The sequence below is a fragment of the Pinus tabuliformis genome, chromosome X (genome assembly GCF_031772625.1).
Source record: "Pinus tabuliformis cultivar Carrire ecotype Pingquan chromosome X, CPIR1, whole genome shotgun sequence".
NCBI classification, from domain to species: domain Eukaryota; kingdom Viridiplantae; phylum Streptophyta; class Pinopsida; order Pinales; family Pinaceae; genus Pinus; species Pinus tabuliformis.
This window is the reverse complement of record NC_142308.1, coordinates 773,081,573-773,103,403: the sequence shown is the minus strand read 5'-3', so window position 1 is coordinate 773,103,403 and position 21,831 is coordinate 773,081,573. Positions and strand designations below refer to the sequence as shown.

Sequence of the window (21,831 nt, the reverse complement as noted above, 5' to 3'; positions counted from 1 at the left end):
GGCGATTTTCTTTGTCGAACAACTGCTTCATCTGGTTCATGCACCGACGCTTTGTCTTTAAGGTGCTGCTCTGGATGGAGCCTCCAACAAGTGGCTCTTTGATGGCCACCTCTGTTGCAATGACTGCAATACATCTTCTTCCTCCAAATTTGCTTAACATGTTTCTTTACATGCTGTTGAGAGGGTCGTTCATGCATCCTCCTTTTGTGTGCTGAGATTCTTTTCCAACACTTAGAAAATGTATGGTTATGTAATCCACAAAAGGTACATGTTTTTCGATGCCATGTTTTACGCTCATCATTAAAAACACGATTATAATCGAAATGAACATTCGAATGTCGAGAGCAGTTATACCTTTCCTTGCCGTCTCTGGTGTAAGTATGGCTATGAGAGCTTGCCTTAGCTCTTTCTTTGCAATGGGCACTGCCATAGGGTGATGGGGATGTGTTCTCATCATTCTCTTTCCTCGACGATTTCGACGATGTCTCAGAAGCATATGACACCTTCGAGCATTCTCCTTTGGTGTATCTCAAGCCTGCAAATTGAGGTCTCTGCACAACCTCGAATGGTTGAGTTATGCCTTGGTTATTAACACCAAGTTCTTTTTCCTCCTCGTGCCTCATCCTGGTAAGGAGCCTCATGTTTGTTCCTGTAATTGGGATCTCCACATCTCCAATAGAAATCATACTATGTGAAGACCAAACCGAAAGGAAATCAACATCTTTTACCTCCTATGTTGATTTGGAAAGCACTGATGAGGGCTTCTCATCACCTGTTGTTGTTGGTTCGCTAGCTGTCTCGGCGCATTCCCCAAGCCTTTTCCTTCATACCCCATTTTCTTCAACAGTTTGGAGCCAATTCCTATGGTATGATTTCAAAAACAGCGAAATCATCATCAGGACACATACATGAATTTAGAGAATTACTTTTTACCTCACATGGGTCACGCTGCAGCTTTTCCAAGGCCTCGTCCTTAGCTTGCAGCTGTCATAGCACACTTTGTTTTTCCTCTTTCTCTTCATGTAGAAGCATCTTCAATCAACATTCTCTGTTTGAAGATTATGTTTGTTGTGCTTCAGTTCTTCCAGGGCCTCTTTCGTGGCTCGCAGCTGAAACTGCAATCGCTCCTTTTCCTTTGTTTCTTTCTGTAGAGTTTCATACATTATTTCCACCCTTTTGGAAATTTTGAGCATGGTCTCGTACATTTCTTTTTCATCCTCTGTCGCTGCACGTTCCATTGTTCACGCTTGCAATTCACATCCACGCAAAGACCGCTCTGATACCACTTGATTCGGGTCCGGGTGTGACAAAGGACCCTTCCAAGACCTTTTACTTTCGTGATGTGTTAAATTGCATTTTTAAAAGAACATAAATGAATACATTTGCATGCTGTAAAGAAGAGAAACATGACAATCATCAACACATGAAAACATAAGCTGTTGATAATGGAGTTCGTCCAGGAGGGACTACGTCTCCAGGCCCCAGTGTCAAGATGGTGTAGGCCGTTGCGTTAAGTGCTGTCAATAGTGATGATGTATGTAAGAGGTGATGTCGCTATCATACAAGGAAAATGCCTCACGCATGGAAAATCTCATTCAAAAAGGTACTCCTATCAGTATGACACAAACTCATGCATGATGAGCATCCCGCCAACATGACATAAAAGGGATCTCAATGCAAACATACATGGCGACAACATGAGTATCCCATCAACATGACGACAAAGGGATCTCAAACAAAACATGACGAATCATGACAAGTACATCCCACAAATGTTTCCGCATCACATCAAGTAGGAATCATGAAAACAAGTAAGAAACAAGATCCCTCATCAAACATCAAACATGGATCTGTGTAGCACAATGCATAGAAAAAAGTACATGAACACGCTGCATATACCTCACATCTTGGGGCCATCTGAAGAAGAGGATGTCAAACTGCTGAAGCTGTTCGTACCATCGATCTCACGGTGTTGAATCGCATGGAAATGAATGCTCGCACATGAATGTTGACACCTACACTCCTCTTTGAAAAGTGGCCAAAAAATGAAATGAGCAAAGGGAAAATCTGAACACACCATCAGATTTGTGGCATCGAATAATGCAAAATCCACTGTCAAATTTCTGAATTCTAAGAAAGTGGAAATCTGGGGCTCAAGGAATCTTTTAGATTCCCCCTAGATTCCTCAAAGATTCCCTCTTCTGGGTCATTTGCAAATCTGCTGCTCAGATTAGGAAACTAACTGTGCCATCGAGTTTGTGTTGCTGAAAAGTGTAGGACCGACATAAAATTTGTCCAATTTGGACACTACAAAAATTTCACCCAATTGGAAATTTCGCTCAATCATGGTTCCACCCTGCAATAAATTCATTAAAAAATTCTGCCTCGGTTTTCGTGCACACTCTTGATTCCTCCATCATTGGGCGCATTAAGAAAACTGGGTTTTATATAAAGTTTTGGTGGCGGATTAAACAAGAAATGTTGTTTAGGTAGATTGGAATGAGGAGACGAATAGTAAGGAGGAGCCGGAGGTCGGGTGGTCAAACCCCGATCCCTCCATTTTAATACCCTTTTGTTTTAACTACTGCATATAAATATTTTTTTCATTGGGGGGTCGGGTCCGCATTGGGCAGCCCGCCCCATAATCCTCCGCAGCATGCATTAAAGTGGGCTGGCTTATTAATTATTTGGAGGCATGTCATTGTTTGGAGGCGCGTTGGTTTTGAACATTAAATGGGGGCATTGGTTAATGGTACGTATCACATGGTGTATGGGGGAGTGTGTGAGGGTGCGGGGAGGTGGGCTGGCCGGACTGGTCGGGCGGGTTCGAGGCCTGCCCGGGCCACCCACCCCATATTTAAAATGCTTAATATTGGGGGTGTGGGCCGGGTTCATCGGAGGTGGCCCGCGCGGGCCACCCACCCCATATTTAAAATGCTTAATATATATACGGTTTGGAGGTTGGGTTTGGGGGCCAACGGGGTTCATGGCCCGTTGGCCAAATTTAAATACAATTTGTGATATGTTGGTTTGGGGGGGGTGGTGGGGTTGGTGGCCCACCACCCCAAAAAATATATTTTTTTGATTTTTTTTTTAAGGGGCAATTTTCAAATCTTGTAAAAAATAAGGGATATTGGGCAATTTAACGAGGTCACAATTTCGACTGCTTTCAGGAGCTAGGTTTCATACCCTGGGGTCAATCAAATTGTAGGACACTTAAACCTGGCCCACAGCGCACCTTTTGACCAAAACTTTGACTGGCTCGTTCTCCCTCATACGAGCTTGGATTGATGAACCGTTCGCACTGCTGCGACCAGGATGACAAGATTTACGCTCTGGTCCTGGTTCAAAATCATTCTGATCACTTTGATTTTCGAGCTTCCATAAGCCCTCTGTCCTGTGTGTCTCTGGAGCCACCTGGATCACATCTTGATAACTCTCCTCATAACATCATCATTGTAAGGAGATATAGGGGTGGCTAGTCTCATGATGTTACTGAGACAAGATGCAACTGGAAGTCTAACCCCTTCACAAGGTTCGTCCAAGAACTTGGGTTGTATGAGAGCAAGCATAGCTGGTCTTAGAGCCCAAATGAGTTTCTTCCCTTCTAACTAGTTCACTTCGGAAGTGAGTGCATCTAGTTCATCCAGTTTGAAAAGGACTTTCCATGTGACCCTCATGTGCTTCAAATCTGTCCCTAGTGCAAATATTTTGTGCCCTATTTCCTGCCCCTTCTGCACATCCTTTGGTTGTTCTTTTTGAAGAATGGCATAGATTCCTCTTGATAAAGGTTTGTTGTCTTGCTTGGGTTTCTGGTCCAATGATGCATGGTGGTTCCAAGGGTCATTGTTTAATTTTTCCAATTTATTTAGGAGTTTTGTGAGTTTCTCCATGGCTTTAGCTCAATGAGGACAAGTACATGATAATAGAGCAACAATTCCCTCACAAGTCACACTCAACAATTACATAGAGGTCTAAATATAATATGAACACCTCATGTAGACCCACCATACTCTCTCACTAACTCAACAAATAAAAAACTTTCTTTGAGAAATTTTAACAAACAGTTAGCAAGCAATACTTTTGTCAAACACTTTGCAGATAAAGTGGAAACACTTGCAACATAAATAAGTATGAGAGGAAAATGCTTGAGAGAATTATAATGCTCAAATGAATTCGATACCACACTGCATGCATGCAAAACCCAGAAGTAGACCCAAGTGTTGGAAATGGCCCAAACTAGTAGCACACATCGTCGAGAAAACACTATTGCTGCCACTGATGAAGAACCGAAATTTCTGTCCTTAAAACTGCTCAAAAAATTATGAAAATTTAACTTGGATCTCCTCACACCAAAACCATAAAAACCCAGAAATGGTTTGGCTTAAATCTAAGTAGATATCAAACCCACCAAGTGGTGTGAATTACCCAATTTACCAATAAAACGAACTGCTGAAGGAATATTGATTTACAGCCCGAATACTACCCAAACAATTATGAAACTTTAAGCACAAAATCTTCTCATAAAACCCAGAAAAACCCAGAAAAGTTTTGGGTAAATTCTAGTTGATCTGAAAAGTCCCAATTTAGTGTGAGTTTCCCAATTTGCCCAAATCTGCACACTGCTCCAAATAAGATAAATTTGTACCACAATGCTCCAACTCTTTAATCTTGCAATTTTACTACAAAATCGTTGACTCAAATGAGAGAAATCTCTTGCAAAACCTCCGGTAAATAAAGTGGGATATGGAAGATAAATTGGGTGTAACAAATAAACTTAGCCCCAATAGATAAATTTGGCTTTGGAAAATAAACTAGGCTCGGGAAAATAAATTGGGCTCCAACAAATAAACTTAGTCCAACAAATAATTTTGGCCCACCAAGAGAAATTCCCCACAGTAGAATAATTTTGGCCCTGCAAGATAAATTTGGCCCAGCAAAATAATCTCGGTATAGAAAGATAAATTCAACCCAACAAAATAATCTTGGTCCAAAAATATAAATTTGATCTAGCAAAATAATTTTGGCCCAACAAAATGAATTCGGCCTAGCAGAATAATTTCAGCCCTGCAATAAATCCAGTCCAACAATTTTTTTTTGACATACCTGCAACAATTATCCTTCGGCAAATAGATTAACAATTTTAATCCACAAACAATAATAGCTTGTTTCTCCAACAAAACATATTTTACTGTAGCAAAATCACAACTTCAACTAATAAAAGAATTTATTTTTGCTTCATCTGGAAATAATTTTCTTTCGGCACCTCCAATATAAACCCTTGAATAATTTGCAATTAAAACCCTCAGGCTGGCAGGAAAACCAACTCTGATACTACTGTAATGTCCCAAATGGTACAATTTGGATTTTCTTGCAATTCCAACTCAAAAATACTTCAGAAATTTAAGCCATCAACACCATAAGCAATTTGCACAAATTAAACTACAAAATTTACGACAAAAATGGGAAATGGAATTTGCCACTGAATAATAGAAAATATAAACATGTAGAAGATCTCAACCTTATTTTATTAATATGTAAATAAGCTAGTACAAGAGAAGGAATATGGCTGAGATGATGGCCCCAAATAGATCTACAATAATGCTGCAATTGGCCTCCAAAACAAATTGAAAATCAATAAACTGCAACCTGTGAATCTTGAATGGATCCACCAAGGGAAGAGATGGGTGCTCGCCCACTCTCACTGAATCACCCAAGGGTTTCCGTCCTGGGGCTACTGCTGAAGTAGAGAACCGAGTTCTCAAAACCTCACCACAAAGACAATACACAAATCCAAGATGTCTCCAAATGACCTCCTCCTCTTCTTTTATAGATCTGATGGATAGATCTCCAAGCCTCTAGAAGCATCTTATTTTATTATTTTATTATTATTCTAGAAGCTCCTCCATTGACTTTATCTTAAGTGACCTTTTAATTTTATTTTATTTCACTTAAGTCACTTTTGGCCCATTTCCTCCAATTAATTATTTTTCCTTAATTAAATGACTAATTAAAGTCATTTTCAATCAAGAAAAATGGTAAACCGCGCACCATACTCTCTCCGACCATCATAAATCACTTCTCAGCGTCCTATCCTGTAGATCTTCTCATTCCGGTTCCAACGAGCTATTACACTAAGGTGTTTTTATCAAATATTCCTCTCGGAATGCCACCTTGAACATAATTAATTAAAGTCGTGCCCAATAATAACCCCATTTTACGGGAATCATCAGAAAGTCACGAAACCAAAAACAAGATGTGCAAAACTGCTCATGATGATGAATATGCCAAGTGAACGCTATCAGACCCCATAAAAACTCCTCAAAACTCCATTGGGACCCCTGATGACATAAACCTGCTCCTCTGACCTGGCCATCCCCTGCCTTGGAAATCCACCCTGGCTGTACTATGGAGAAAAATAAAAATGGGGACATTACAGACGTGATATTTCGAAGAAGTGGATGAAGCTACTTGAATGAGAGGTCATGAAAACTCCAACAATCTCTTGGTTACCGTAGACCTGTTATCTGCACATATAAGAGATGAAGAACACAGGGCAACATGCTTTCGCAACGTCTCATGATCGCACATGCTTAATGTTAGGCCATAAAATCAACAGAAAAATAAAATATGCAAATTTTAATTTAGATGCATCTAATCTACCATGAGAAATATCATACGATGTTAGTTCTAATGAGAAAATGAGCATGCAATGCATCCTATCCTAACATGCATATAGTAAGGCTAATACTAAGTGTAATCATAAAGCCAGTGCAACCAGCATATCATCACATCAATATACATATGCCTGCCAGTATGATTACTCATGTAACAACTCCCAAATCGAATGTGGACATAGTCACATGGTGGATGAAGCGAGTGGGAGGTGGGAAAACATGATCTCCAATCAAGGTAAAGAGAAGTCCTAGGAGAAAGAAAATAGGTCAATCTAGAGGTCCTGGGTTTTCCCTCTAAGTACACAATGGTGGAGAGAAAGATCGCTCTCGAGAACTCCTCATCACAAACACTTCTTGTAATATCACACTTTGATGATGTTACATGGTTGTGATGAGAGGGGAACTAAGGGTAAGAGAAAGAAGGAGTGCAACAAATGGGTTGCTGAATGTGATGGTCACATCGGACAGGGGAGGTCATGAAGTGAGCAAAACCCTGCAGGTGAGTCAAAGGGGACAAGGTATATTCAATGAAAGGTTCTTCCTTGACACCATATTCAGAAAGAGGGAAAGGAACATGGTTACTCGAGGTCATAGTAAAAGGGATGAGGGACTTACTTGAGGAAGACACATGATGATGAACAAGAGGGAAAGGTAAAGGGGAGGCTGAAGTGTCATATTCCACAGTTTTTCCTTCCCCATAATCTAAAGGCTCAAGCTATTTGAATATATAATCACGAGGTGGGTAGGTAGGAGCCTCATTTCTTTCCTCATTATAAGCATCAAAGATTTGGTTTTCATCAAAAGGAGATTCAATCATTTCCAACTGTCCTTCTTCATGCAAGGGAAAATAATAATTCTCCTTTCCAAGGGTATCGATGGGTATGTCATTGTAAGTAATGCCTAGGATAAAGGGAAAACCAATCTCAATCTCTTCTTCTTTGTCAGTATAATAAATGGGAGCATAATCAAATTGAGGCCCAACAATCTCCCATTTCTCCTTTTCAATGCAGAAATAATCTCTATTGTCATCCTCCAAGGAGCTCATGGGATCACCTTCCTCAAGGTTCTCAAAAGGAGAGTCATCATGAGTAATACCGTTGAGAGAGTTAAGGTCAGTCTTGGCCTTACTTTCCATAGCCTCATTCTCCTCAACACATGTGCTCTCAAAATCATCCTGGTCATCTTGTGGTCCCAACGAAGAATCATCTTTGTGCTCATTGGCGAAATCCTCTAGGTCATTTTCATCTTGGTTGCTTGGCAAGAGGGAACTCTCTTCTTCTCTCTTCTCTTAAAGAATAACGACTAAGGTATTTGTTACATGATTTTGGTAATATGCTTCTTCGAGGAGAGCATTATTAGGATTCTTTTTATATTCAATTCCATCAAACTAGCTCTATTATAACAGAAATGTCCCCTGTTTTGCTCGATGGTCCATGTCCTCTTCCTTGCTCCGCTTTGGATTCCTAAAGGTGACCTAAAGGGGATTCCTAAAAGGTCAAATGTTAGGCCAAGGGCAACAAATGGAGACTTAGCCCATTTTCACCTCAGCTAAGGCTCCTTTCTCTTTATGGACTTTCACCGATGGGAGGAGACCCAGTATATATGGAGTCACAAATGAAGGATAAATCAACAAATGGATATAAAGTGACTCAAGCAATTCCTTTCTAGAAGAGGGTCAAGAATGGAACTTGCTTGCTTTCTGAGCAAGGTAAAATGTCTTCTGGGATAGGGATGTGGGGATTTGAGGATTAGGTTTAGGGATATGACTTGTGAAAGAGTTTCCCAATCCCTAAAATCCTTATTGAAATTGGTATCCTAGATGGTTCTTGAAGAATAGTCTTTTCTTCAAAAGGCTCCTTCAAAACAGCGTCAGTACACCTCCAAAACACCCTCAAGAACTTCCTTCAAAAGACACTTAACTCCCTATTCAAGTCTTGCTTAAATTGTTGCACTGGTAGGATATACTTAGCCTTAATCTGAAATGAGTATGGTAATAACTCTTCCTTTTCCCTGTAACAAGGAATGCCTTTGATACAGTAGTCTTATAGCCTCAGAATCTTCGCTTGGACAGAGATATAATAGCTTCAAAATTCTTGGACAGAGTTATAACAACCTTCTAATTTTTGCTTCTCCATATATAAGATTGTCTCAGACTCTTTGCTAGCTTCCACAGGGATACGTCTCAAATTCTGCTGATATAAATACAATTACAGAATCTCATTCCTTCAGCCGAGCCTCCAAAAACAAGTCTGAAATATAACAGTTCTAGGACTGTTCTTAAGGTATCAGCCTCTGCAAATACACGTCCGAGATCTGAAACGATACTGTCACAGTTCTGTCCACAGATCCGAGGAATAAAAACTATGTTATAATAAGAATTGCCCAAACAATTAATTCTTTTTTTTCTCCTCGGGTTCTGTCTCCTTCTGAGCCTCGTATTTGTATTGATCACCGAGATTTTATGATTTGAATGCTGAGTTTTAAACATTAATATATACTAGTTTTTTGAGTTATACGAATAGATACGTCAGTTGGAGGAGAGGCCGAATTTTGTTGAAGCCGACATATCTTTAGGATATTTTTTTTAACATTTATTTATTTGTCTGCCATGTGATGTATGCATTACTTCTATCTTCCATGTGATGGATAATATAAGACCTTGTCTGCCATGTGAAAGATGGATCATATAAGATCTTGTCTACCATGTGGAAAAGACCTTGTTTGCCATGCGAGTGTTATATCCCATGGATGATATATTACACCATGCTGCTGCATTATGTCTTCCATGTATGGTCATGTATGCCATGTTTGTCTGCCATTAATCAAAGTTAATGCCATGTATGGTTTCATATATACGTTGGTCATTAATTCTCATGGGATAAGGGTTAAGTTTATATTTAGTAATGTATTTATTCATATATAATAAAGGCATCATAAAATCTAGCTTTCCATTATATGCATATATTGCTAGGGTTTGGGTATTCACGTATATGGTTTTTAGAATTAGGATTTCATGCTAGGGTTTGAAAGCCAACATTTTATTCATGCAACAATTAGGGTGTCATTTAGAGCTAGGGTTTAGGGTTGCATCATGATGACATTGGGAATCTAGGGTTTTAAGATAAGGTCTAGGTTTCTAGAATTTATGTTCATAGACTTGGGATATGTTTTGGCATGCTTCATCATTGCTAGACATACATTTAGGGAATCATTAAGAACAAGCATTCCTAGGGTTTAATAGAGCAAGGGAATATGCATCATCTTCATGCTTAGGGTTTTCTCATAGGGTTTGCATGAGGTTAGGGCAAAGGGTTATTCATGCATCACAAGAATATTTCCATCACAAACAATGCCATATTGACATCAATGACAACTTTGATTAACAGATGGTTGTCCTCGTCTTCTTGACAGGTTGGAGCCTGCAATTTTTGTTAGTTGGTGCTTACAAAGGATTGGTGTCTTCACTAGAGATTGTAATAAATTAAAGATTGTTTTCAATTATTTCTTCTTCAAATTTTGATTTGCACTTTAATCTCTGTGTTCATACATTGTGGACGATTGATTATTTAATTTGTATTCAGTTTCAAGATTAACTAAGTGAAAAATTGTCAAAAGTAATGAAATATTGATTCACCCTCCTAGTATTTCCAACACATCAAGGGTGTTAGAATTATAGTGGGAATCTTCTCATGGCCACGACACACTCATCTGTATGATATAGCTATTTGTAATCATGGCTAAGACCATCCTTTGATCATTTATTGTAATACTAGAAAGTGGTTAAGCCTGACCTAGTTAAAACTTGTATAAGGTAGACTCATTAACCCCACTAATGGTTAGTGCCCTACTTGTGTTGTCTATAAATAAATCACAACTTTCATCTCGTGATCTTCTTAATCTCTCTTACAAAGTGTTTTTTGTGTAAGGCCACCTACATCTTTGGCATTCTCTTGTGTTTGGCATTTCTTTTGGGTGCACTTGTGCATCCCTTGTGTAGCATACTTGTGCTTGGGCATTTCTACGTAATGCATTTGTTGCTGGGTTATTGCAGAATTTGGGTTTGTCTTTGGTTCCAACCAATTCTCTTGTTTTCACTTGGGACTCTCAACAACCCCAATGTCATAGATACTTCAAGAAGAGACTGAGTTGACTTCCATTGTGTCAAAATAGCACAATGTAACTTGTACTGACCATTCATAATAAAAAAAATGTAATTCCCCACACCTTCAGTTACCTTTGAAGTCCTGTGGGTATTAAGATAGGAGTGATATGTGATCGTGAATAAGCTAACTGATCTCATTCTTCATTTTGTTTCAACCAGGAGGTTAATGACATTTGGGCAGGGCTGGGTTACTACAGGCGAGCCCGTTATCTGTTAGAGGTACTTGTACTTTGACATTCTTATATGTAAATCAGATAGGCATTCTAGACAGAGTTCATGCTTGTTTTTGTAAATGCAGCTACTATTTCTAGCCTTTCAATGCTTTCTGTACTTCTTTGTTTTTTGTTGGGTTTGTTGAGGGATAATCGTTGCAATAATTCAGGTTATTGCTTTGTTTCTCTAAATCAAACCCTACTTTGTTTCTCTTATTAGCCCTTCCTGGCCTTTCCAATTCATGTTGCATTTGTTTATTATCTGTTTGCTGAGGAATAATTCAAATCTGGACAAAATTAAGCATATGAACTCAGTTCCTATGTTCTTGAAGGTTTTAATTTTTTTATTCAAAATGTACCTGATTTATGGGTTGAGGGTTGAATGAAATATAGGGAGCAAAAAAGATTGTAGAAAGGCAGGGAGGAGTATTTCCGCATACTCTGGAAAATCTCAAAAATATTCCAGGGATTGGTGACTATACAGCTGGGGCTATTGCTTCTATTGCCTTTAAGCAGGTAACATATTTTAACATTTTATTTCCTGATTTTAGCAATAGCTGGTTATCCAAACTATGGAATCTTCATGCTTGCAGGCTGTGCCTGTGGTCGATGGTAACGTGGGTCGAGTGCTTTGCAGGTTGAAAGCTATATCTGCAAATCCTAAGTTGTCTACTACTATCAAGCGACTTTGGTAAGCTATGAATGTCCTTTTTTGTTTACAAATGCACTCCAACGTTTGAAGTTTGAACTGTATTTTCCATTATAACATTATGATTGAATTTTGACATCATCTATTAGAGGCACAACTGTTGATCTTGTTCTGAAAAGGGTGAAGCTGTAGTGCCCAGGTTTCGAAATACAGCAAACATATAAATACTCATAAACTGGAAAAACAATAATGCATAAACTGTAATCGGCACATACCTGAACTGCTAGCTGATTGCTGATTCTGCTACTGAACTGGCGATCCCGCTGCTGGTGATGCCATGGCTGTTTTGACCCAGTTTCGAGATGACCAATACCACCCAACCAGACAGAGCAAACCTAGTTGCTCAATCCAGAAAGCTCTCCACAGAGGCTCTCTGTCCCTCCGTGCCCAGAACCCCAGACCACTTAAAGCTCTTCAATTGGTAAAAATCCCTTCTCTCGGCTTCCTGCTGATGAATTTATCCTTCTCGTTCTCTACTGCCCCTCTCTGGTTTTTTTCCCCCCCTTCTCCCGGTTCAGGCCTCTGCTATTTATTTACCGGCCTGGCGGTGGCCGCCCTCCCACTTGCAGCCACCGCCTTTCACGCATTGATGGCTCTCCGATATTTCTTACTGTCCCCTGCACTCTGTAATAAGTATTCAGTTGGTTGGCCCCCTTTATTAATGGACTGTGGTAGATATATAGATCTTTTAGGACAGCTGAGATTTACGCTTACAATTTCCCTTTATGTTTTATAATATTTGTTGTATATACGTCATAAAGTTTAAGTGATATCTTTATAAATTTTCATTATAAAAGTTATAAAGGTAAATGACATATTTTATAACATTTATATTATATAAGCTATAAAGTTTAAGTGATATTTTTATAAATTTTCATTATAAAAGTTATAAAGGTAAATGACATATTTTATAACATTTATATTATATAAGCTATAAAGTTTAAGTGATATTTTTATAAATTCATTTTATAAGGTCTAATTAAATACTTTATAAAACTTTATAATATATATATATATATATATATGATAAAATTTTAAAGTTTAAAATTTTATTAATGGGTCGTTACAGAAGCCATAGACACATATCAAAGAACAATGCGATATTTGTAGGAGATTTGCTTGGAACTGGAAGTACATGTTAACTCTGCTACAAACTTCAGCATTTGGAGGACCAAATATCAGCTCGGCCATGTGTTTATGCAGAAAAGGGAGCTCGCAGCAGTCATTTACCTTCTTCTCCTTCAGCTTCCTTATACTCTCTTAGCCCTCCGTATCTCTGTTTTTCTCCTAAAATCTCTTCATTCCTCACCTTTCCCTATTTCCCCGCTTAATTTCTTTTACCCCGCTGCCTCTGTTTTATTATTCTAAACTCTGCATAACCCATATTTCTTTAGCCCTGGGCGCTTAATACACGAACCCGCGCTCATATAACCCTCCGACTTAATCCCCACCACTGATCGTCCTAATCCAACGGTCCCCGCCACCACAACCCTTTTTCCCGCACGTTAAACCTTGTGCGCGTTCCCTGCCATCCGACTGTCCGTCGCGCGATTGGACGGTAGTCGCTCCTCCCGATTGCGCGAGTTGTCCACTCGTTAACGGGCGGGGAAAGCGGTTTCCTGCCCGTCGCAGAAGCCACGTGCCGCGCGTTGAGTGGGATTGCGCGGGTTTATACGGAAACTGCCGTAGCTCCAAAGGCGGTGCGGGGAATACCGCTTACCGCCATCCCGCCCGTCTCCCGCTCGTTAACCCCCGCGTACTTTCGACCTCCGATCGCCGTCAGATTTGCTTGACTGCGATCCGATGGCCCACGTTCATCCGTCCACGTTTCCTCCCGATAGCTCCCTCCGATTCAATCCCAGCCATTCATCTGCATGATCCGACGGCCAATAATTGTTCCCGTCATATTCACGCTTCCGCCATACTGTTTGTACCACCCTCGACTGTTCTCTGCTTCCGAAGGAAGAAGGTGGCCAATTTTTCAGCTCTTGGTGTAATAAATCCTCAACAACTACATTTAACAAGAAAGCATGGCCGAGAAGGGAAGGACAGCCTCGAGGGGATCAAAGCGTTAACCAGTTATGGGGCTTCTTTCAGTCAACACTTCACCTGCTCGAGAAGGACAACAGAATATCAAAAAGGATCAGATTTGTTCATTAAAGTCAGCAGATTGTAGCAGACACTCCATCAGAGAGTTAAGGTGGTTGGTGGTCCATTATGACCCCTCCATGCAACGAACTCTATATATACCCAAAACAAAGATGTAATCAGGGTTGATGATTGCAGTATTGATGTAAGGTTCAACTTCTGGAGACTGTAACTACTGTGATACCTGCAGCGTCTGGTCTTCATTTTTAGCTAATACAAGCTTCTTTTGCTGTTAATTGTTCACTTTCCACTTCTTCTCTGTTCTAGGTTGTGCCTGTTATGCATTTATTCATGTGCTCTTGATATTTAGCATTTGAGGGGCTGTCATCCCACCTCTGTGTTAGAATCTAGTATGTATCATTGAATATGTTATGCAGGTTTCTATTATTTTAGTGCCAGAGAGCTGTCATCCTGTCTGTGCATTAGGTAATTGATTTGCAGACCTTTTACTGGTTGCAGCCGGCCATCACATGGTCTTGTGCATCTGCTGGTGTGGTCAGTATTCGCCATCTTCACCTATTCCTTAAACTGTGAGTGATTGGTGGTCTAAAGCCTTGTAGTCTGGGGGTGTTCACCCATATCTGGGGTTAAGCATAGTAGAAGTGGTTATCTGGCTTGAATATGCATCGTTCCTTCCATTCATCAAATTTCCAACATTTTTGTTGAGTTTGTAATGTTCCCGAGCATCTCTGAGATACAACTTAGGAGAGTTTCTTGGGGTGATAACATTAATTGGCGCCGTTGTCGGGGAGAGGAGATTGAAGCTCAGCTTCCCTGGAAGACGACAGAGTTCCAGATTTTGATGATAGACAAGGTCTGGGCACGTTTCTGGTTGTAATCATCTATCTGGCGACTCCACTGGAGAAAGACCAACCTTTGGCGACTCCACATTGCAGTCCTGGCTCAGTTTGTGAGGTATGCTCGGAGAAATCTTCAGAAATCACCAGCTGAACCAGTGCCTGACCCTGAGAAGATCATTAAGTAGAAAAAAAACATCGTAGAAAGGAGCATCAGGATCAGGTAAGCCTTAAAAGTCCCATGTATCTCTGCTACTGTAGAAATACCCTTGGAGATTCATACAGCTCCTTGTTCATGCATTCCCCTTTCGGATCTCAGTCCAAGAAAGCATCCATGCTATCCATTATATTCCTTTGTCTCTGTCATCCTTTTCATTGATCCATACCACTACAGTATCCTTTCATATACCCCAGTCATGGCAGGTCAACAAGCTCTTACAAATATAGAAAGAATAGTTGTTGCTAGGTATGGACCTTGGTCTTGCCTGTCCCCTTAAATGCCATGCCTGCAAGAGATTATCAAGAATATATGCCTAAGTTTACTGGTACAGAAGGAGTATCAGCTGAAGAGCACCTTGAATCTTTTTATTGTTATGTTGATAACCTGGATATCAATGAAGAGGATGTGTGGATGAGGGTTTTTGTCCAAAGCCTAGAGGGAGAAGCTAGAAAATGGTTCAGAGAATTACCCCCTAGGTCTATTGCAGACATTGAGGCTTTAGATGGTGTGTTCCTAAAGCACTGGGGGAATAATAAAGATCTGCTCTATTATTATAGTGAGTTTGGGAACTTGCAGAGGGAAGATGATGAGCTGCTGTCCGATTTCAACAAGAGATTCAACCTTATGTACAACAGAATACCATGTGAAATAAAGCCTACCCCCACTTCTGCTGTGATTACTTATGCCAATGCTTTCGATTCTTAGTTCTGCCTGCTGTTAAGAGAAAGAAGATGTGCTTCTTTGGCTGATATGCAAAATGCAGCCTTTGAAGTAGAAGCAAACATCATTGCTGCAGAAAGACTCGAAGGTGATGCTGAAAGAAGAGGACACGGGGGTGAGTCCTCATCATCCTCAGATCCTGATATCGATAAAATTTCTAGGATGACTGAGTTTTTGGCCTCTGAAGTTTCCAAATTAATGGTTGAGCAGCATTCTGAAGAAGCAGGAGCTCATTGTTTCTTTTCTCTTCCAACTCCAAATCCATATAGAGGAGCAAATGAGCATTTGCAGATTTTGCAGAGAAATAAAGATGCAAATGAAGATAAAAGGGTGAAGACCCTTTTTTAGAGTATAGTCATGGAAGAAGAGCAGTATGAAGAAGAGGATGAGGTCCATGGTTTGGAAGATAAGGGTAGTGCCCTCTTCTTAACCAGAGCTGCATATGAAGAAGCATTATCCAATGGCACTGCTTGTGAGTTTGTTGTAGCTGCAGAACAACAAGCTGATCAGCAAAAGCAACCAACAGCTGGTCCCACCATTCTCGAAGAATCTGAGCCCAAGGCCAGCTTAGCTTCTAATGACTATGCAAATCTGCAAGTTCACCAGCCTGCTTTTGTCCCCAGCCCAGTGATCAGTAAGGGAGAAGAAAGCTCCCCATCATCTTATGTTTCTCTGTATGCTCAAGTGACAATCCCTCAAAGTTGCCCCCTGAACACTAAGGCAGGACAAAATTCAATGCTCAAGGCTGATATGGATAATATCTGTCTTGATATTCCGAAACCTGCTCAGTTAGCCTCCACAGAGCTTGATAGGGCAGCTTGTCAGATGACAGAGGAAGAGGGTGCACAGTTTTTGGACTCCTCCTTGGATGAGGACTGTTCTAAGAAAAATGCAGGAGCAGATGATGTTTTTCTGTCCTCCACACATGAACACATTGGTACACCTTTTATAATAGTTGTGCAGGCCACAGATAACACAGACAAGTACATAGCTACCATGGTTATTCATCAGGTGTACAAAGGCTCCCATGAAGAACATCCAAGGAGGAGACCTTACAGAAAGGGGGTGAAATATAGATCATCTCTACTTGATAAGGTCAAATGCCCCAAACTGTTTGAGGTAGACAATCAAATAAATCCAGTTTTGCAGCTCTATGATGAACCGACCGAGAGGGAGAAACAATTTTGATGGCCCATCAGTTGGCCAGTTTTTGAATATTTATGTTGTTTAAGGTCCTCAGGCCTTAATGATTGTAAGCATTTTCTTTTACAGGTTTTAGTGTAGACTTAGTTTGACTCCATGCCCAATGGATACTAGGCACTGTTTTTAAGCTTGTTTTGTATGAAGGCATTGGTCTGCAGTTCTTGAGACCTCACAGGGAGGATCCCATCCCCAGAAGGAGGCAGTGTTAGCTCTGCTACAAACTTCAACATTTGGAGGACCAAATATTAGTTCGGCTATGTGTTTATGCAGAAAAGGGAGCTCGCAGCAGTCATTTACCTTCTTCTCCTTCAGCTTCCTCATACTCTCTTAGCCCTTCGTATCTCTGTTTTTCTCCTAAAACCTTTTCATTCCTCACCTTTCCCTATTTCCCCGCTTAATTTCTTTTACCTCGCTGCCTCTGTTTTATTCTTCTAAACTCTGCATAACCCATATTTCTTTAGCCCCGGGTGCTTAATACACGAACCCGTGCCCATATAACCCTCCGCCTTAATCCCCACTGTTGATCGTCCTGATCCAACAGTCCTCGCCACCACAACCCTTTTTCCCACACGTTAAACCTCATGCGTGTCCCCCGCGATCCGACCGTCCGTCGCGCGATCGGACGGTAGTCGCTCCTCCCGATCGCGCGAGTTGTCCACTCATTAACGCGCGGGGAAAGCGGTTTCCCGCCCGTTGCGGAAGCCACGTGTCGCACGTTGATTGGGATCGCTAGGGTTTATACGGAAACCGCTGCAGCTCCAAAGGTGGTGCGGGGAATACCGTTTACCACCGTCCCGCCCGTCTCCCGCTCGTTAACCCCCGCGTAATTTCGACCTTCGATCATTGTCGGATCTGCTCGACTGCGATTCGACGACCCACATTCGTCCGTCCACGTTTCCTCCCGATAGCCCCCTCCGATTCAATCCCAGCCGTTCATCCGCGCGATCGACGGCCAATAATTGTTCCCGTCGTATTCACGCCTCCGCCATACTGTCTGTACCACCCTCGACTGTTCTCTGCTTTCGAAGGAAGAAGGTGGCCCAGTTTTTCAGCTCTCGGTATAATAAATCCTCAACAACTACATTTAACAAGAAAGCATGGCCGAGAAGGGAAGGACGGCCTCGAGCAGATCAAAGCGTTAACCAATTATGGGGCTTCTTTCAGTGAACACTCCACCTTCTCGAGAAGGACAACAAAATATCAGAAAGGATCAGATTTGTTCATTAAAGCCAGCAGATTGTCGCAGACACTCCATCAGAGAGTTAAGGTGGTTGGTGGTCTATTATGACCCCTCCACGCATAGAACAACAGAATATCTTTGTAAACGAACTCTATCTATACCCAGAACAAAGATGTAATCAGGGTTGAATGTTGCAGTATTGATGTAAGGTTCAACTTCTAGAGACTGTAACTACTGTGATACCTGCAGCGTCTGGTCTTCATTTTCAGCGAACACAAGCTTCTTTTGTTGTTAATTGCTCACTTTCCACTTCTTCTCTATTCTAGGCTGTGCCTGTTATGCATTTATTCATGTGCTCTTGATATTTAGCATTTGAGGGGCTGTCTTCCCACCTCTGTGTTAGAATCTAGTATGTATCATTGAATATGTTATGCAGGTTTCTGTTATTTTAGTGCCAGAGAGCTGTCATCCTGTCTGTGCATTAGGTAATTGATTTGCAGACCTTTTACTGGTTGCAGCTGGCCATCACATGGTCTTGTGCATCTGCTGTGTGGTCAGTATTCTCCATCTTCACCTATTCCTTAAACTGTGAGTGATTGGCGGTCTAAAGCCTTGTAGTCTTGGGGTGTTCACCCATGTCTGGGGTTAAGCATAGTAGAAGTGGTTATCTGGCTTGAATATGCATCATTCCTTCCATTCATCCAATTTCCAACATTTTTGTTGAGTTTGTAATGTTCTCGAGCATCTTTGAGATACAACCTAGGAGAGTTTCTTGGGGTGATAACAGTACATAGAGCAATGATAAAGTTCAAAGACATTCTCAATCTGTATGTAACTCATAAATGTACAAATCTTGCCAGATCATTTTGCACTTGCTAGTGCATACCTTATCTTCACAATCACTGGTTTCACCTTTCGCTTTTAGAGAATGAACATGGTTGAAGATCTTGATTTCTTTCAATCTCTCTCACATCTTGTTTTTAGGGTCTTCGAATTTGACTTCAGGCACATGGTAGGAATGCTAGCCTTTAAAGCTTATCCTTGTTTCATATAATCAATATAATAGGTAGGAATAAATGCATAATGAATTGGTGATAACACACTCAGATCTAATTTCAAGCTTCCTGATCAAGCAAGACAGATTCCAAACACTCTTTTCTCAGGTGCAATTAAAAAGAAAGACTGACATGTGGCTGCTCTATATTTCCTTCAATGGATATGAGGGTTAGTTGTGCTTTTGATTAGCATTACCTTAATTGAAAGTTTTCAAAGTCAAGCCCCTCCTTTGTCTGCCAGTGTGACAGGAAAGACAAAGACAATCTTTACTGTCAAAATCAAAATGAGGAATATTGCCAGTCATTGCAGTGAGACATTCTTGTCCATGCTATGTGCTAGCAGAAAAACATAGGAGAAACGCATAACATTTATCACATTGTCGTCCACTCTCAGAGCTTTGATTGGATAATATATAAAGGGTTCTATTCAAGTTTTTCCATATGATCGTGGGTTGAAATTCTATTGGTTTGTGCATGATTCTGGCTGTTAACTTACCAATTCCAAGAGATCAGGTTGTCTGTAATTAGTAAGCCTAATGTTATGCCAAATCCCTGCTAAGGTTTGACAATTTTTTGTGCTATTTGACATAATATGGATATAGGATGCTGAAATTGCAGTCCTTGTACAGGGAGTTGGCAGGTCAACTTGTTGATCCAAAGGCACCAGGTGACTTCAACCAAGCACTTATGGAGCTTGGTGCTACCATTTGTACCCCAACGAGTCCTGCTTGTTCTTCATGTCCAGTTGCGGAACACTGTAATGCACTTGCTATTGTTAGAAGCTATGATTCAAAGAATAAGCATGCCATGCAGTCTCTGTCCACAGTGTACAATACAGTAGAGGCTGTGACAGCTCCATCTGTTATTGATTACCCAATGAAAGTTTTGAAGCCAATGCCTAGGGAGGAGTTTGCAGCTGTTTGTGTGGTTGAAATGTCTCCAGAAAATGAAAGTGAAAACTTTCTATGTATAAACAGTGACAGAAATTCATTCCTTCTTGTGAGAAGACCCCAACAAGGGTTACTTGCAGGCCTTTGGGAGTTTCCCTCTGTCTTGCTTAGTGGATTGAATCTCAGCCTTGATGAACAAAAAGTGACCATGGATCGGTATCTGGAAATTTCATTAGGGATTCAAACTAGCCAAGGAACATATAAGGAAATTTTGCGAAAGTCAGTTGGGCAGTATATTCATGTATTTTCACACATTCGGCTTCACATGTACATTGAGTGGATGGTCTTGCATGCCCCAGGTAGATAGCAATTGTATCCTTTGCATTCATATATTAGAAGAGTTCCATAGAAATTCTTGGTCAGGATTGATTGTAGTCTAGTAGTCATTCTAACAACTTTTTCTGTGTACAAAGATGGGCTTCATGGAATGCAGCAAAACGAAGATGAAAATGGCACAGTTGTAAAGTGGGTAGGTAAGAAGGCCATTCACAGCATGGGCTTGACAAGTGGAGTAAGAAAGGTATAAGTTGCAAGATGCTCTTTGTTGTTATTCATTAAACTGATTTATTACAACTGCTGAGATATGTCCAGCTGTGCAGGTGTATAAGATGCTCCAAGAATATAAGAATAGCCAAGGAACTGGGAAACCTGTGAAGAAAATGAAAAAATAGTAGAAGCTTTATTCATTTAAGATTATTTGTAACTTAAGTGTCCACTTCCTACCAATATATATGGGCTTTTTTTCTTGATCAGTTTCTAAAGTAAATGGCTATGTGTTTAGTGTTCCAGAAGTGCTACTTTTATATTTTGCATGATCTGGATTCTGTATTATTTGTGTTGGATACGTACCTCTATGCAAGCAATGTTCTACTCAACAAATCCCAAGACAAATAGTACTATAGTACCAAATAGTGTGAGGCTGTATCTCCAATTATCTAGTCTCAGACGACGAATGTGCCCATATTAGATTATGAGAGCCGTTGCCTTGTTACAACATTTTTCTTTTGGATATTAAAACAAACCGACATTATGTTATTTATAAAATATTGAACAAAGAGAAGCTATGCTTGTAGCTCTTTACCTGAATAGAATAGAAAACACTGAATTGCCACCATGCTAGCCATTGCAAACTTGCAACGAGATCGAACTCTGAGGATGAATCCTTAACAGTTGGGTATACAACTAACGATGGTAGAAAACACAAGGGATTACAGCCAAAACAAACTTAGTATGGAAATCTTAATCTGAAGTCAACTAAATTTTGTACAAGATGTGATATATATATAGGAATAATAATATATTGAATAATGTATGAGAAAAGGATATGATATACAAATGTGGACCCCATATATCTACCTAAGTGAGAGTGTATTTTCATTAAGAGTAACGTCCTTTGAGACATGTCTTTTCATTGTTATTAAAATAAAATAAAATAATATTGTTATACATATTTGTTTTTTTATGTTTATAACATTGCCTTCCTTTTAGAAAGGCTTTATCGTCAAAGCTTATTGATGAAAATATTGTCTTGTACTTTTACTTGATTTTGTCTTTTGATGTTGTCATGGTTGATAATATGAGAACTTTTAAGCACCGAAGAAATTTGTCGAACTATAACATGATTTGACCATTCTAATTCGATCTTTTGCAAAACATTGCATTTACAAGATTCCCAAGATTTATTAGTATCAATATTCTTCGTAAGATGGGTTAGTAGTTTCTTTTCAGTTTGATGTTAATATACAAATGGGTTAAGGTATATGCTCTTATGATTAAGATGTTGATAAGGTGCCTTTCT

General features: G+C 40.2%; 1 protein-coding gene across 2 annotated transcripts in view; it reads left to right on the top strand.

Annotated features, from left to right (window-relative positions):
* Positions 1-20,780, top strand: part of LOC149142168 (HhH-GPD base excision DNA repair family protein) — a 225,292-nt gene extending 204,512 nt beyond the window's left edge. For both annotated transcript variants that reach the window (XM_089448873.1, XM_089448874.1), the window contains 6 exons: positions 10,999-11,058; positions 11,445-11,567; positions 11,645-11,742; positions 19,713-20,332; positions 20,447-20,553; positions 20,633-20,780. In XM_089448873.1, coding sequence (XP_089304999.1) covers positions 10,999-11,058; positions 11,445-11,567; positions 11,645-11,742; positions 19,713-20,332; positions 20,447-20,553; positions 20,633-20,704 — 1,080 coding nt within the window. In that variant the 3' untranslated portion in view covers positions 20,705-20,780. The remainder of the gene's footprint in view (positions 1-10,998; positions 11,059-11,444; positions 11,568-11,644; positions 11,743-19,712; positions 20,333-20,446; positions 20,554-20,632) is intronic.
* The last annotated feature ends 1,051 nt before the right edge of the window (positions 20,781-21,831 follow it).